The 16,034-nt window shown below is 38.1% G+C and overlaps 1 protein-coding gene and 1 pseudogene across 1 annotated transcript; both read left to right on the forward strand.

Annotated features, from left to right (window-relative positions):
* The first annotated feature begins 10,628 nt into the window (after positions 1-10,628).
* Positions 10,629-11,568, forward strand: LOC122754742 (bax inhibitor 1-like). Its single transcript, XM_044003211.1, is given in 2 exon segments — positions 10,629-11,192; positions 11,194-11,568. Coding segments are annotated over 2 exon segments (930 nt in total). The 5' UTR covers positions 10,629-10,637.
* Positions 11,569-11,609: 41 nt separating this feature from the next.
* Positions 11,610-13,223, forward strand: LOC122754743 (annotated as a pseudogene).
* Positions 13,224-16,034: the final 2,811 nt, after the last annotated feature.

Below are 16,034 nucleotides of genomic sequence, written 5' to 3' on the forward strand. Positions count from 1 at the left end.
TCACTGGCATGCTAAGAGGTAGAATGTAGGGCTTCAGGAGAGGAAGTATAGAGTAGCTGCTTGCTGATCATTGTTAAATGAAGGGATGACTGAATCAGTGAATAAATTAAAAACATGAAAACCAATTGAGGTGGCAGCTAGGTGGTGCAATGGATAAAGTACCAGCCCTGGATTCAGGAGAACCTGAGTTCAAATGTGACCCTGGGCAAGTCACTTAAACCTCATTGCCCTACCAAAAAAAAAATGAGTATCATTTTTATTAGAAGAAGGAATACAAAGATTTGTACACTAACTAGCAAGACTTCATGGAGCTTATTGTTTATCAAGGGAGATGGACACATACTGAAAAACTTACAGTAATTTTCATTCTAGGCATAAATTTATAGGGAAAGGAGGCCAGTAAGAGTACAAAGGATAGAACTTGTGGCTGAAAGAATCATAAATGGAAGACTTCATGGATGAAGTAACTATCATAGTAAATAAGGACTTCAATAAAGATGAAATATTTACATTCTAATAGGGGGGTATGATACTAGTATTTCATCAGAATTCTAATATTAGGGATCATAAAGTGAGTCTAATGAGATATGTGGTGTTTAAAATTACATGGGGTTGCCCTATAATTGTCCCAAATTTGGGGCAAAATTGGCTTGTGTTCTAATATATTGCTACTTAGAAATTAGAGGCTACTGCACCAGTTTGGGGGCATTAAACATTTATTAAAGCATATTAAATATTGGTAAAGATAGAGAATGTGGTTCAGAAAGTTAAGAAGGATACATAGTAGGGAGTGAGGGTGGACTGCATCTGCTTCCTCCAAGTTCCAAAACCAAGAGAGCATGTGAGATCCCATAAGCTTCCTGCAGTCAGGAGGAAAGGTGGCCCTTAGACACTACTTAAAGCTAATTGTCTAGCATCATTCAAATCTATTGGTTCACTGGACTTGAGGGTGGTCCATGAGCAGTACTCACTGATGTCAGAGCCCAGAGGACAAATCCTCTGGCAGGAAAAGCTTTCAGGTAGGTGTGGTTTTGAATAAAGTAACTCCATAGGTAGTTAGCAAGGGCATTCTACATTTCCCTTGTAATGCTCTTGACTCTGGGCTGGCCTTAAGAAAGGTCAGGTAAGGCTCTCTGGGTTAGGCCCTCAAGCAGGGGCCTTTGGGAGTCCCAAAACCTCATTATTTTCTCAGAGATAGAAGGCTTGAAAATGAGTTTTAATGTTTTGATGATCTGAAGATAAGAAAGGAAAGATAGAGGAAAAGGAATACACTAGGAAGGGGAGAGAGAGAAGGGTGAGAGTAATCATCTCACATAATTGGGGAACTGTTGGGTATGGTATGCTGCCAACTATGCCTATTGTTGGGTATGGGCAGGGGCAAAGATGTATACCTTCCCCATGCCCCCAAGATAATAACTCAATACCAAAGAAAGCCATTGGCAGCTCCAGGGTTCAAAAGATGGAATTTATTTAAAAGAGACTTACTTGCAGGGGGTCAGTATCCTGAATAGTCAGTGGACAATATGTGAATCCCCATCTAGCTCTCTCCCCCCAACCTTTGCTGATATTTATACATGTAGTTTTATATATACATATACTTGGCAGAAAGCCTTCTTTGTCTGTGCAAGCATGAATCAGAGGAATAGAGGGGTGTGTGCCTGAAATTGGTTGGCCAAAATGTTGTATGATTTCCCCATACTTGGCTAGGATACACTGAATGGTTTTTTGAGGTGGGGGGGGGGCGGGGTTGGTGAGGGAATTGGGGTTAAGTGACTTGCCCAGTGTCACACAGCTAATAAGTGTCAAGTGTCTGAGGCCGGCTTTGAACTCAGGTCCTCCTGAATCCAGGGCCGGTGCTCTATCCACTGAGCCACCTAGCTGCCCCTACACAGAATGGTTTTGCATGGGAAAAGAAGCAAACAAGCTTGTGTTGTGCTCACAGATTAGGGGGTTAAGTAATGGTCACCTATCCAAGTATTTTAGGCTTGCCATCCCACACTCCACCTATACTTCCCATATTAATAAGAAACTCTCCAAAATTGTCAAGGACAGGCTAATGATCTGGTAGTGTACCTAAAAGATGTGTATGCACATATACTTACCCTTATGTAACAGGATGAATGGGAGGCTAGATTTTTCCTTGTGAGACCTGACTATACAGCTAAAGCCATGGTACCCTACAGGGACTCATGTAGACATTATTCAAACAAGGATGAAAAGGTTTGAGGAATGACAAACCTCATTTTAATCAAGTCAAAGGAAGAATATGAACATGTTTGGGTACAAAATATTGACAGACAGATAGATAAATAGATAGATGTAGATAGACAGGAAGATGGATCTAGGAATCATTAATAAGGACATTATAACTGAACCAAGTCTTCACTGTCCTAACCAAGCCCCTTTATGCTGACCTAAACCTACACCATGCACTGTGGAAATATAGGCAAAAATGTTGGCCACTACCTAGTGAAAGTGGGAGCTCTGGGAAAAATCAGGCTCACATCCCCAGTGATGTGCTTAGAAAGAACAGCCGTCTTGTGGGGATGAGGATTGAGACGATTTATTGGGAAAGGGATAGAGAAAATAATAATAATTGATGAAAATGATAAAAATTAAACTTTATTAATAAAATTAAACTTTTAAAAATATGTCACACATGCATTTTGGGAGAGCCACCAGCACAACCCAGAATGAATGCCAAAGAATTTGGGTAGATAAGTGCAATTTTCATACAGAGGAAGATTTCTATTCTATAGAGTGTGAACTTGATTTTGACTCCTACCAAAATTCTAAGTGGATTTGAAACTCATTTTCCTTTTTTGTCATATTAGTCAATCCTTCAACATTTATTTAACAAGTCATTATTAAGCCTTATTTAGGCAGAGAACTGTTCTGGGTACAAAACTATAAAAAAAATAAGATTATCTCCAAAGAAGAAATATGAAAATACATCTCCCCCCAGCTCCTTGGCAGAGTTCAGGGTCTCTGGGTATGGAACATTCTTTTTACCATCAGATTTTTTTTTCTGTGTGTTGATCAGTTTTGCAGAATATGTTTTCCTCCTCCTCACTTTTCTCCTTCTTCTTCATCTTTACAATCATCATCATCTTCTTCTTCTTGTTACAAGATATGGTTTTTGGGAAGACATAGGGGGAATGCAGAAGGAAAATGGAAGCAAGGTAAAAGATATCACTTAAAATCTATTTTTAAGAGAAAAGGTAAATTGTGGTCAGTATAATGTTTACAAAAACAAGGTGGTATACAATATATTTTGCAATATATTCAGTTTTGATTCTTTTGTGGTTGCTATTCTTTCAATTTACATTATTGTAGGCATTGTGTATATTGTTTTCCTGTATCTGCTTACTTCATTTTGCATCATTTCATGTAAGTGAAATGCTTCTCTGTATTCCTCATGTTCATCATTTCTAAAGGCACAGTAATATTCCATTGCATTCATCTATCACAGTGTGTTTAGCCATTCCCCAATAGATGTACATCTATTTTGTTTCTAGTTTTTTATTAACAGAAGAAGTGTTGCTATAAATATTTTGGTATATATATATATATATATATATATATATATATATATGTTTCCTTTCTTTGTGTCAGTGACCTCCTTGGGGTATATGCCTAGCAGTGGAATATCCAGGTCAAAGGCTATGGACATCTGAGTAATTTTATTTGCATAATAGCAAGATTCCTTCTAGAGTGGTTGTACAATTTCTCACCTCTACTGATAATGTGTTGTTTTACCTTTTTTTTCTACACATCTTCTAACACTGGCTAATCCCATATTTTGTGATCTTTGCCAATTTTCTGTGAAATCTCACAGTTATTTGGATATGTATTTCTCAAATTATTAGTGCTTTATTAGCATTCTTTCACATGGTTGTTAATAGTTTGCCAATCTTTTGAGAAATATTTATTCATACCCTTTGCTTCCCTATTAGAGGATGGCAATTTAACCTTTAATTACTTAAGGCCAGCACTATAAACATTATTATTCCACATTCCCAGGAATCTTCCTCTTTTCTGAAGTACTGTGGTATTTAATATCCAGTACCACTCATTTAGCACATATCAGATGTTATGTGTTTATACGTAGACACCCTTTCCCCTTAATTAGTCTATATATGCCTATAGGGTAAGACCCCTGTCTTGAAATTCTTTGATTATCCTCATTGTACATAGCATAGTGTGAACTTTGTAGTATTGCTCAGCAAATGCTTCTTGACTGATTTATCTGTTTCCATCCTTTCTTTACCCACACATATGAACTGGACTTGGCCTCTCCAGTAAGAGTTTTATTGAGCCCTGCAGCCCCTGAGAAAGTGAGCTCACTAAGTCTAGGCAAGAGGGAATTTTGAAGTTTCCTGAGCTATGGAGAGATATTTGAGGTATCACAGCCCAATGACAGTGCCCAGAGAGGAGAATCTTTGCCCAATTATTTTCCATTTCTACCTCAGGAGAAAGAGGAAGGAGACACTGATTTCTCCTAATAATCTTCCATAGACCACATCTCTTCCCCTTTCACTTTTCCCTAGGACTCTCTCAGTAGAAATTGATGACTTGGCTGCTTGAATTTAGAATTACTTGTGGATTTAGAGATTCCCAGATTCTCATTACTGAATAATGCAATTTAGCCTCATAATTAAATATCCCATATTCCTAAGGAGTTTAAGTTATACTAGGAAGATACACTACATAAATAAAGAAAGAAATACAACATGTATATAGAGTAACCCAAAGTAATTTTAAGTGGAAAAGAGTGCTCTTGTTGTAGTTTGTCCTTCATTCTCAAAGAGGACCATGGCATCAAGGTGATATCATGACTTGTAGTGAATTGGACTTAAGTGAGGAAGGACTATGCAGGGTCACCACCCTCATTCTATCCTCCAGGGTCATTTGGGTTCAGTGGCAATATATATGTGTGTGCGTGCGCGTGTGTATAAATATTGCCACTCTAACCAAATATACACACACACTCACACACACATATATGCCCTTCCCCCTCCCCCAGTGCATTCCCCTCACCTCTCAATTTAACCCTGAAGATGTCATCATGGGGCAGCTAGGTGACACCATGGACAAAGCATCTACCCTGGACCCAGGGAGATCCCAGCCAAAACCTGTCCTCAGGCACATGACAGTTACCCACTGCATGACCCCAGGTATGTCCCCCAACTCCAATTTTTTATGGTTATTTAGAGTCTTGTGTTTGAAAGTCAAATATGCCATTCAGTTAAGGCCTTTTCATCATGAATACCTGAAAGTCCTCTTTTTCATTAAAGTCCCATTTTTTTCCTCTGAAAGATTTGGTCAGTTTTGCTGGGTAGGTGATTCATGGTTGTAATCCCAATTCCTTTGCCCTCTGGAAGATCATATTCCATGACCTCTGGCTATTTAATGTAGAAGCTGCTAGATCCCATGTTGTCCTGACTGGGGCTCCACAATACTTGAATTCCTTCTTTTTGGCAGCTTGCAATATTTTCTCTTTGACCTGAGAGCTCTGGAATTTGGCTATAATGTTCCTAAGAGTTTGCCTTTTGGGATCTCTTTCTGGAGGTGATCAGTGGATTCTTTCAATTTCTATTTTAGCTTCTGCCTCTAGAATTTCAGGGCAATTTTCCCTGAGAATATATTGGAAGATGATGTCTAAGCTCTTTCCTTGATTGTGGTTTTTAGGTAGACCAAAAATTTTCAAATTATCTCTCCTGGACCTATTTCCCAGGACAGCAGTTTTTCCCAGAAGATATTTCACAATTACCTCTATTTTTTATTCATTTTTATTTGCTTTATTGTGTCTTGGTTTCCCATAAAATCACTGGCTTCCATTTGTTCAATCCTAATACTTAGGCAATTATTTTCACCAGAGAGCTTTTCCATTTGGCTTTTCAAGCTGTTGACTTTTTTCTTATGTCTTTCCTGTATCACCCTCATTTCTCTTTCCACTTTTTCCTCTACCTCTCTAACTTTATCTTCAAAGTCCTTTCTGAGAGCCTCTATGACCTGAGACCAATTCATATTTTTCTTGGAAGCTTTAGATATAGAGGGTGTGCCTTTATCTTCCTTGTCACTAAAGATACTTTCTATGGTCCTCACCTTTCTCTGTCTGCTCATCTTGCCTTTCATTTACTTGACTTTTAGCTCCTTAAAGTGGGGCACTGTTTCCAGGCTGCAGTATCCCAAGCTTCATAAGTCCCAGGTGGTATGATTTAAGGAGGATCACTTCCTCGGCCTATTCCCTGGTCTGTAGATGACCCCAGACCAACTTGCTAATCAACCAGCTTTGTGTGTTGTGATTGTAAGCTCTGATGAGCCTGTGCCCCTTCCTCACCTGGGCCACTGCTATTCAAGCCTACCTCCTTGTTCCCAGCAAAGGTGAAAAACCCAAGTTCTCCCTCAGCACCAGACTAGACCCCTATAGTCTCCCTCCTGCCCAGGGCTCAGTCTTCTCACCAGACTGTGAGTTTAGTTCCAGATGACACTGGTGCTTCAGCTGAATCAGAGGCTCTAGGGGTCTCCTTCTCTGGTGAGGCCTTCCTGGGACTGGATCTGTGTCAGGGTGAATGTGGGGTTGGGCTCCACTCCTGTATCAGCACAGCAGCTCCCTCCTTCTGACCTTCCAAGCCATTCTTGGTTAGAAGATGATTTCAGCACATTCTTCTGTGGGTTTTGCTGCTCCGGGCATTTTCCTATGGTGTTATTTGGATGTTTTTTTGGAGTGATCATGTTATGAGTTCAAGAGCTCACTCTAAATCACTTAATTTTCTAGGAATATGTTCCCATCTTTCTTGCCCTAGATGAAACAAATCATAGTGGTGGTTAAGAGAGACTTCAAGAGTCTTGGTTCCTAACAGCACTGAGAGAGTATCTTAATCCACCACTATCCACAAATCCCTGGGTTTATTCAAGTCCCTGTGGTATAATCCAATGATACTTCCTTTCTCAATGCCTCTGTCATTTGCAAAGCTTCTTGCTAGTGTGGTAGAAAACATTTGCAAAGAAGAGATATGGAAATCCAGGCTCTGGAGAATTATATGATGACTTTGGAACCAGAAAGAGATGGCCATAGTATGCAAGGAATTGAAATGGTAATCATCTGAAGGGCATCCACTGATAGATATCATTGGTCCAGGTGAACCACCATATCCTGGACATCACTTGTCAAGTAACAAAACAGGTATTGGCTGATTATCAGTGGGATGAATTCCACATCTGCATTTATTGGAGGGAATTCAGGGGCATGTCATGAGTGTGTATGATGGTACCTTAAATTTTGGGGGGATCATTATCATCATCATTACTTTAATAATCACTCATTTCTATTACAAGTTAAGGTTTATAAAGTGATTTCCTTAGAACACTCATGCAAGTTGTGTACTATAAATTATTATATTTACTTTAAAGATGAAGAAACATTTATGACACAAATATGGTGGTGATACCAAAACCAGGCAAAGCAAAAACAGAGAAAGAAAATTATAGACCAATTTCCCTAATGAATATTGATGCTAAAATCTTAAATAAGATATTAGCAAGGAGATTACAGCAAGTGATCACCAGGATAATACACTATGACCAGGTGGGATTTATACCAGGAATGCAGGGCTGGTTCAACATTAGAAAAACTATTAACGTAATCAACCACATCAATAAGAAAACCAACCAAAATCATATGATTATCTCAATAGATGCAGAGAAAGCTTTTGACAAAATAAAACACCCATTCCTAATAAAAACACTGGAGAGTTTAGGAATAGGGGGAGCTTTCCTTAAAATAATAAACAGTATCTACCTAAAGCCATCAGCAAGTATTATATGCAATGGAGATAAATTAGAGGCCTTCCCAATAAGATCAGGGGTGAAACAGTGATGTTCATTATCACCCCTATTATTTAATATTGTCCTAGAAATGTTAGCTTTAGCAATCAGAGAAGAGAAAGGAATTAAAAGAATTAGAATAGACAAGGAGGAAACAAAACTATCACTCTTTGCAGATGATATGATGGTATACTTAAGGAATCCTCGAGAATCAACTCAAAAATTACATGAAACAATTAACAACTTTATCAAAGTAGCAGGATATAAAATAAATCCACATAAATCATCAGCATTTCTATACATGACCAACAAAGTCCAGCAGCAAGAGATAGAAAGAGAAATTCCATTTAAAGTAACAGTAGATAATATAAAATACTTGGGAGTCTACTTGCCAAGACAAACCCAGGAACTCTATAAACACAACTACCAAACACTCTTCACACAAATCAAATCAGATCTAAATAATTGGAAAGATATCAATTGTTCATGGATAGGCAGAGCTAATATAGTAAAAATGACAATGCTGCCTAAATTAATTTACTTATTCAGTGCCATACCAATCAGACTACCTAAAAATTATTTTATAGAACTAGAAAGAATAATAACAAAATTCATTTGGAAAAACAAAAAATCAAGAATATCCAGGGAAATAATGAAAAAAAATTCACAGGAAGTTGGGTTAGCGGTACCAAACCTGGAGCTTTACTATAAAGTGGCAGTCACCAAAACTATCTGGTACTGGCTAAAAAATAGAGTGGTAGATCAATGGAATAGGCTAGGCTCAGGAAATGCAGTAGTAAATGACACTAGTAATGTAGTGTTTGATAAACCCAAAGACTCCAGCTTCTGGGATAGGAACTCAGTATTTGACAAAAACTGCTGGGAAAACTGGAAGATAGTATGGCAGAAATTAGGCATAGACCAACATCTGACACCTTATACTAAAATAAGGTCAAATTGGATATATGATTTAGACATAAGAGGCGATAGCATAGGTAAATTAGGAGAGAAAGGAATAGTCTACCTATCAGATCTTTGGAAAAGAAAACAGTTTATGACCAAACAAGAGATAGAGTATATTATAAAATGCAAAATGGATTATTTTGATTACATTAAATTAAAAAATTTTGTACAAACAGAAGCAATGCATCCAAAATTAGAAGGGAGGCAGAAATCTGGGAAACAATTTTTGAGGCCAGTACTTCTGATAAAGGCCTCATCTCTAAAATATATAGGGAACTAAATCAAATTTATAAGAACCCAAGTCATTCCCCAATTGAGAAATGGTCAAAGGATATGAACAGGCAGTTTTCTGATGAAGAAACCAAAGCTATCTATTCCCATATGAAAAAATGCTCTAAATCTCTAATGATTAGAGAGATGCAAATTAAAACAACTCTGAGGTACCACCTGACACCTATCAGATTGGCTAAAATGACAAAAAAGGAAGATAATAAATGTTGGAGAAGCTGTGGGAAAATTGGAACACTAATTCATTATTGGTGGAGCTGTGAACTGATCCAACCATTCTGGAGAGCAATTTGGAATTATGCCCAAAGGGCGATAAAGCTGTGCATACCCTTTGACCCAGCAATACCACTTTTGGGTCTTTTTCCCAAAGAAATCATGGAAAGGGGAAAGGGACCCACATGTACAAAAATATTTACAGCTGCTCTTTATGTGGTGGCAAGGAATTGGAAGTTGAGGGGGTGCCCAGCAATTGGGGAATGGCTGGACAAGTTGTGATATATGAATACAATGGAATACTATTGTGCTGTAAGAAATGATGAGCAGGAGGAGTTCAGAGAAACCTAGAGGGTCTTGCGTGAGGTGATGATGAGTGAGATGAGCAGAACCAGAAGAACATTGTACACAGTATCATCAACATTGAGTGTTGATCTACTGTGATGGACTATATTCTTCTCACCAATGCACAGAAGAGTTCCAGGGAACTCGTGATAGAAGAGGATCTCCAAATCCAAGAAAAAAAAAAAAGAACTGCGGAGTATAGATGCTGAATGAACCATACTATTTCTTTTGTTTTTGATGCTGTTGTTTTTTTTCTATTTTGAGGTTTTCCATCATTGCTCTGATTTTTTCTCTTATAACATGACTAATGCAGAAATAGGATTAATGTTATTATGTGTGTGTATATATATATACATATATATATATATATATATATATATATATATATATATATATAAAACCTATATCAGATTACCTGCTGTCTAGGGGAGGGGGGAGGGAGGGGGGGGAGGGAGAAAAATCTGAAATTGTAAAGCTTGTATAAACAAAAGTTAAGAACTATCTTTACATGTAATGGAAAAAAATAAAATACTTTATTAATTATAAAAAACAAAGATGAAGAAACAGAGACTCAGAGATTATGACTAATCTATGATTCCATGGATGATAAATAGCATGACTGAAATGCAAACCCAGGTCTCCTGATTCCAAGCAAACTATAGTACCATTCAAGGTTCCACCCATTATGTTCATTTTCATTTTTACTTCCTCAGTGGTTTTTCTACTCTAACCAATGCTTTATATAGTTGGTGGGTTTTCTTTTTTTTTTAATCTAGTCATTGTGTGAACTCTGCAAAATCACTTAACCTCTCTGGGCTTCACTTTCCTTCCCTATAAAATCAGAGGATGAAGCTAGAAGTGTTCTGAGGTCACTTTCTGTTTTAAATTCTTTGAAGTGGAGTGACACATCTGGTGCTGTGATACATCTTGCACTGAAAGGAGTAGGTGGTTTGAGTGGCAGAGTAGAGTGAAGGCTGTGTCCTACAAACTCCAGCACCATGAACATGTTTAATCAGAAGATCAACTTTGATGCACTCTTGAAATTTTCCCACACCACACCTTCTACACAGCAGTACCTGAAGGTCTTTGCCAGTTTTGCCCTATGCATGTTTGTGGCAGCCACAGGCATCTATGTCCACGTGGTTACGCATTTCATTCAGGCTGGCTTGCTCTCAGCTTTGGGTTCTTTGGGATTGATGATATGTATAATGGCAACACCGCATAGTCATGAAACTGAGCAGAAGAGATTGGGCCTTCTGGTTGGATTTGCTTTCCTTACAGGAGTTGGTTTAGCCCCTGCCCTGGACTTATGCATTGCCATCAACTGCAGCATCATTCCCACCTCCTTCCTTGGCACAGCAATGATTTTTAGCTGCTTCACCTTGAGTGCACTCTATGCTAGGCATTGCAGCTACCTCTTCCTAGGAGGTATCTTGATGTTGGCCATGAGCCTGATGCTGTTTTTCTCCCTTGGGAACCTCTTCTTTGGATCTTTTTGGCTCTTCCAGTCTAATCTGTATGTGGAACTGGTGGTCATGTATGTCTGTGTCCTTTTTTGATACTCAACTTATAATTTAAAAAGCCGAGAATATAGATAAGGATTACATATGGCACTGTGTTGACCTCTTCCTGGATTTTGTAACCCTCTTCTGGAAACTTATGATGATCCTAGCAATGAAGGAAAAGGACAAGAAGAAAGAGAAGAAGACAACTGTTCAGCCTTCCCCTCTTTGGCTCCCTTCCCTCATCCTCTCATTTCCTCTTTGCACACATTACAGGTGGTGTGTTCTGGAGCACCCTTCCAACTCTTGTCATTCAAAGTACATCTCCCTCTTTCTTTCAAACTTAATTAAACACCTTTTAGGAATATTTTTTCCATTTAAACATCCACTCAAACACTTCATTATTCAATTAATATTTATTGAATGACTGCTTTATGGTTCAGGATAGCCACTATTACAATAGGCACTATGCATGTGGTGAATGGTATGTAGGGCCCAATTTTTAATTGAGGAGTTTTAGCTAGGTGGCTCACCGCAATATTGGGGCAAGAAAGGTGACTGACAGTCTCCCTCAAAACAGAGCAGGATTTATTTAACAAAAACAAACTTAAAAAAACATAAACAGAATCAGTAGGATTAAGGGAAAGGAAATAAAATGGGGAAAGGGAAATTATGCAACCTGAACACCACCACCCAGGAATCAGCTAAGAACATGAAGCAGCATCCTGTTGCCTTCCAGCTAGAATGGCAAAAACACTCCTGTCTTCTCAGCAGACCCCAGGCTAACCACACACAGCTCCCAGCCAATTGGCTGGCCACTCTGACAGTCACATGACTGCCCTCACTGGGCTTCCAATCATTACAATTTTGCCAGGCCCATGTAGGTGTCAGCGAGTAGTGATGACATGAGATGCCAGTGCCATGGCAATGGCTACAACCAGTGGGTGGAGCACCGTGCTGTTTGTGGAGCCCCAGGCGAGCACACACCGAGGTTTTTTTTGTTGTTGTTGTTGTTGTTTAATTCTAGCCAAAAGATGGGATCATAATAACCTCAAATAACAATTAATTTTTTACAGGTACAAGGATATATGAAAGAGTGCCTGTCCTCCAGAAACTCCTATTAATAAGATGGGGAACAAAGAGAGGAGGAAAATAAAATAATGGGAAGAAGGTAACTGCAATTAATTATCATATTTGTGAAAATTAATTGGATAAATTTGTCCATAAAATTGAAGAGGAGAGCAAAATGAATTGGAAAGGAGACTGCAATGCTATGTTTTTTACAAGAATATTTTAAAATAAAGATTTTTATAAGCATCTCCAAATAAAGATTTACAGAGAATCAAAATAAAGGGCTAGAGTAAAATTTGTTATGCTTCAGTTTAAATAAAACAAACAATAGCAATTTTCCTGCTTTTGGATGAGCTCCTGCAGAAAGGTTATGGTCTTGGTTCTGGTATTTCTCTCTTCATTGCTACCAACATTTATGAGACCATTTTGTGGAAAGCATTCAGTCCCACCACTGTTAACACTGGCCAAGGCATGGAATTTGAAGGTGCCATCATTGCATTGTTCCATCTGATGGCGACACGAACAGATAAAGTTCGGGCCCATCGAGAAGCTTTCTACTGCCAAACCCACCCCCAAAATCATGAATCTGATCACCACCATCTTTGTGTTTGCAGTTGTTTTCTATTTTCAGGGCTTCAAAGTTGACCTGTCTATCAAATCAGCATATTACCATGGTCAGTACAACACCTATCCCATCAAACTTTTCTACACTTCCAACATTCCCATCATACTTCAGTCTGTTCTAGTATCTAATCTGTATGTCATTTCCCAAATGTTGTCTGCTTGATTCAGTAGCAACTTATGGGTTAGCCTATTGGGTACCTGGTCTGATACTTCTTCTGGGGATCCAGCTCATGCTTATCCAGTTGGTGGCCTTTGCTATTACCTATCACCCCCAGAATCCTTTGGTTTGATGTTAGAAGACTCTGTACATGTAGTTACATACATAGTATTTTCATGCTGGGTTCATGCTCATTCTTTTCCAAAACATGGATTGAAGTGTCAGGCTAAAAGAACAGCAGATGGTGGTGAGGGGGTCACAGGGAAACTTCCATGGTCCATGAACTAAATAGATACATTCCCACAGCTGCTGCTCTTGGTGGACTATGAATTGGGGCCCTCTCAGTCTTGGCAGATTTCCTCAGAGTTATTGGATCTGGAACGGGAATCCTCCTGGCTGTCACCATCATTTGCCAGTTCTTTGAAATCTTTGTCCAGTAACAGAGTGAAATTGGCAGCATGGAGGCTCTCTTGTTTTAAATTATGTCTTCATGGGCCTAGACGAGGGAGTTGATTCTTGAATTGTCCAAGAGGAGCAAAGAAATAACCCAAATCTTGTTACAGGAGCCCTTATTGAAGGAGAGTCATGTATGTTATGGTATAAGAACTTTTGCTTGATATTCTTTCATTCCAACTTTTTTGTATATGTGCACTTTTTTAAATAAATAAAATTATTTTATTATTTTGCAGTTACATATAAGGATAGTTTTCAACATTTGTTTTTATAGGATGTTTAGTCACTCATTTTTCTCCCACCCTCCCTTCCCTTCCTCCTCCCCAAGATGGAAAGCAATCTGATATAGGTTATATATGTGCAATCACATTAAACATATTTCTGCATTAGTCATCTTGTGAAAGAAGAATCAGAGCACAAGGGGAAAACCTCAGAAAAGAGGGGGAAAAAACAATACAAAAGTAGAAACAGTATGGTTCAATCTGCATTCATAATCCACAGTTCTTTTTTTCTGGATGTTAAGAAAATTTTCTTTTTTTTTCTTGTTTTTTTTTTTGTTGTTGTTTGTTTGTTTGGTCTTTTTTTGCAGGGCAGTGGGGGTTAAGTGACTTGCCCAGGGTCACACAGCTAGTAAGTGTCAAGTGTCTGAGGCTGGATTTGAACTCAGGTACTCCTGAATCCAGGGCCGGTGCTTTATCCATGAGAACATTTTCTACCATGAGTTTTTTGAAATTGTTTTGGATCATTGCACTGCTGAGAAGAGCCAACTTTATCCCCATTGTTCATCACACAATGTTGCTATTTCTGTGTCATATGTGTGCTTTTTAAAGTGCTAGAAAATGTCAAAAATCTTGTTTTTAATCATGGCATTTTCTTAATTTGACATTTGTCCCCTGAGTTTAATTGATGTAAATGATTACTAGTTTTCCAAAGTATTATCACTTTTTAAAAGAATTTTCTTTTAAAAAAAGGAAATAATAGATCTTAGATGTACATGTCACCTTTACAAAAAAATTGACCATGTATTAGGGCATAAAAACCTCTTAAACAAATGCAGAAAAGCAGGAATTTTAATCACACTCTTGCTAATAACAATGAAATAAAATTATATTCAATAAAGGCCACTGAAAAAAGTTTAAAAGTTAAATGGAGACTTAAATAACTTAATTTTAAAGAATGGATGAGTCCAAAAACAAGTTATAGAAATAATATATCATCATCATAAAAAATGACAATAATGAAACAAAATTACAAAGGTTTTAGAGGTAAGTTAAGCAGTGCTTAGAAAACACTTTCTCCGACAAAAAGAGAAAAGGAACATAACAACAAATTTTCAAATAACAAACCTAGAAAACCAATAGATTTTAAAATCCAATTAAACACCAAAATAGAAATCCTTAAAATTAAGGAAAAAATTAATAAGAATTAAAGAAAAACACATTGAATTAATAAATGAAACTAAGAACTTTGTGCGTGGTGGGGGGATAGATAAATCATTAGGAGAGTATAGGAGAGGAAATAATATCCAATGCATCTGGAAAAAAAGAAGATTCACCTTCCTGAGTTCTAATCTGGCCTTAGATATTTACTAGCTATGGGACCCTAGGCAAGCCACTTAATCCTATTTGTTGCAGTTTCTTCCTCTGTGAAATGAGCTGGAGAAGGAAATGACAAACCACTCCAATCTCTTTGTCAAGAAAACCCCAATTAGAATCATGGAGAGTCAGACATGACTTAAACAACAACAGAGGTAGTGAAAGCCTAAGACTGAGATGGTAGCTGTGTTAATGGAGAGAGGAGGTCAGATGTGACAGATGTTGTGAAAGTATACACAGCAAGATTTTGCAACTGATTATGTGTCTGGGGCAGGGGAGAGTGAGAAGTACAGAAAATGTCAAATTTATGAATCTAAGAGATTAGAAGAATGGTGATGCCTTCAAAAGAAAGAGGAAATGTTAGAAGAGGATATTGTTTTAGGGCAAAAGAAGATAAAAAAGAAAGCCAGAAAGAGACACAGAGAAGCAGAAGAGATTTGAGAACAACAGGTTAAATTTATTGTATACTTTAAAATTTTTAAGTAACCCAAGGTGATACAACTTGCTCTTGGAAGATTCAGGACTCAAACTCATTCCTTCTGGAAGGGTTTTGTTTTGGTTGGGGTTGGGGGGGGGCGGGGAGAGACATCCTGAATTAAGCACTAAACAAATCTGGTCTCTAAGCAATAAATCTAGTCTCTCAGCCATGCAGGACTTGATTCAAACAATACATTGACATTTTACCACAACATCAACATGAAAGCACAAAGGAGAAGCCATAGTTTAGAATGACTCAGGCTTCTCATTCACTCAGCAAACAATTGACAGTTTTGAAGGATGCAAGGCAGTGTGGGGGAAATGCAAAAAATATTTTATAAGTTCGTTTCTTAGTTTGTTCTCCTTCTTATTCTAAGTATCTATGTTGGGAACATTCTCTGGCATGTTGGGAACATTCTCTGGCCTGTTGAGCCATTTCCTTCTGTTCATCCATACGGCTCCTGAAATCTTGCCTCCTTTAGGAAGTCCCCTTGTATAACTCAGAGAAAAGCTCCC

This window comes from Dromiciops gliroides, chromosome 4, assembly GCF_019393635.1.
Source record: "Dromiciops gliroides isolate mDroGli1 chromosome 4, mDroGli1.pri, whole genome shotgun sequence".
NCBI lineage: Eukaryota > Metazoa > Chordata > Mammalia > Microbiotheria > Microbiotheriidae > Dromiciops > Dromiciops gliroides.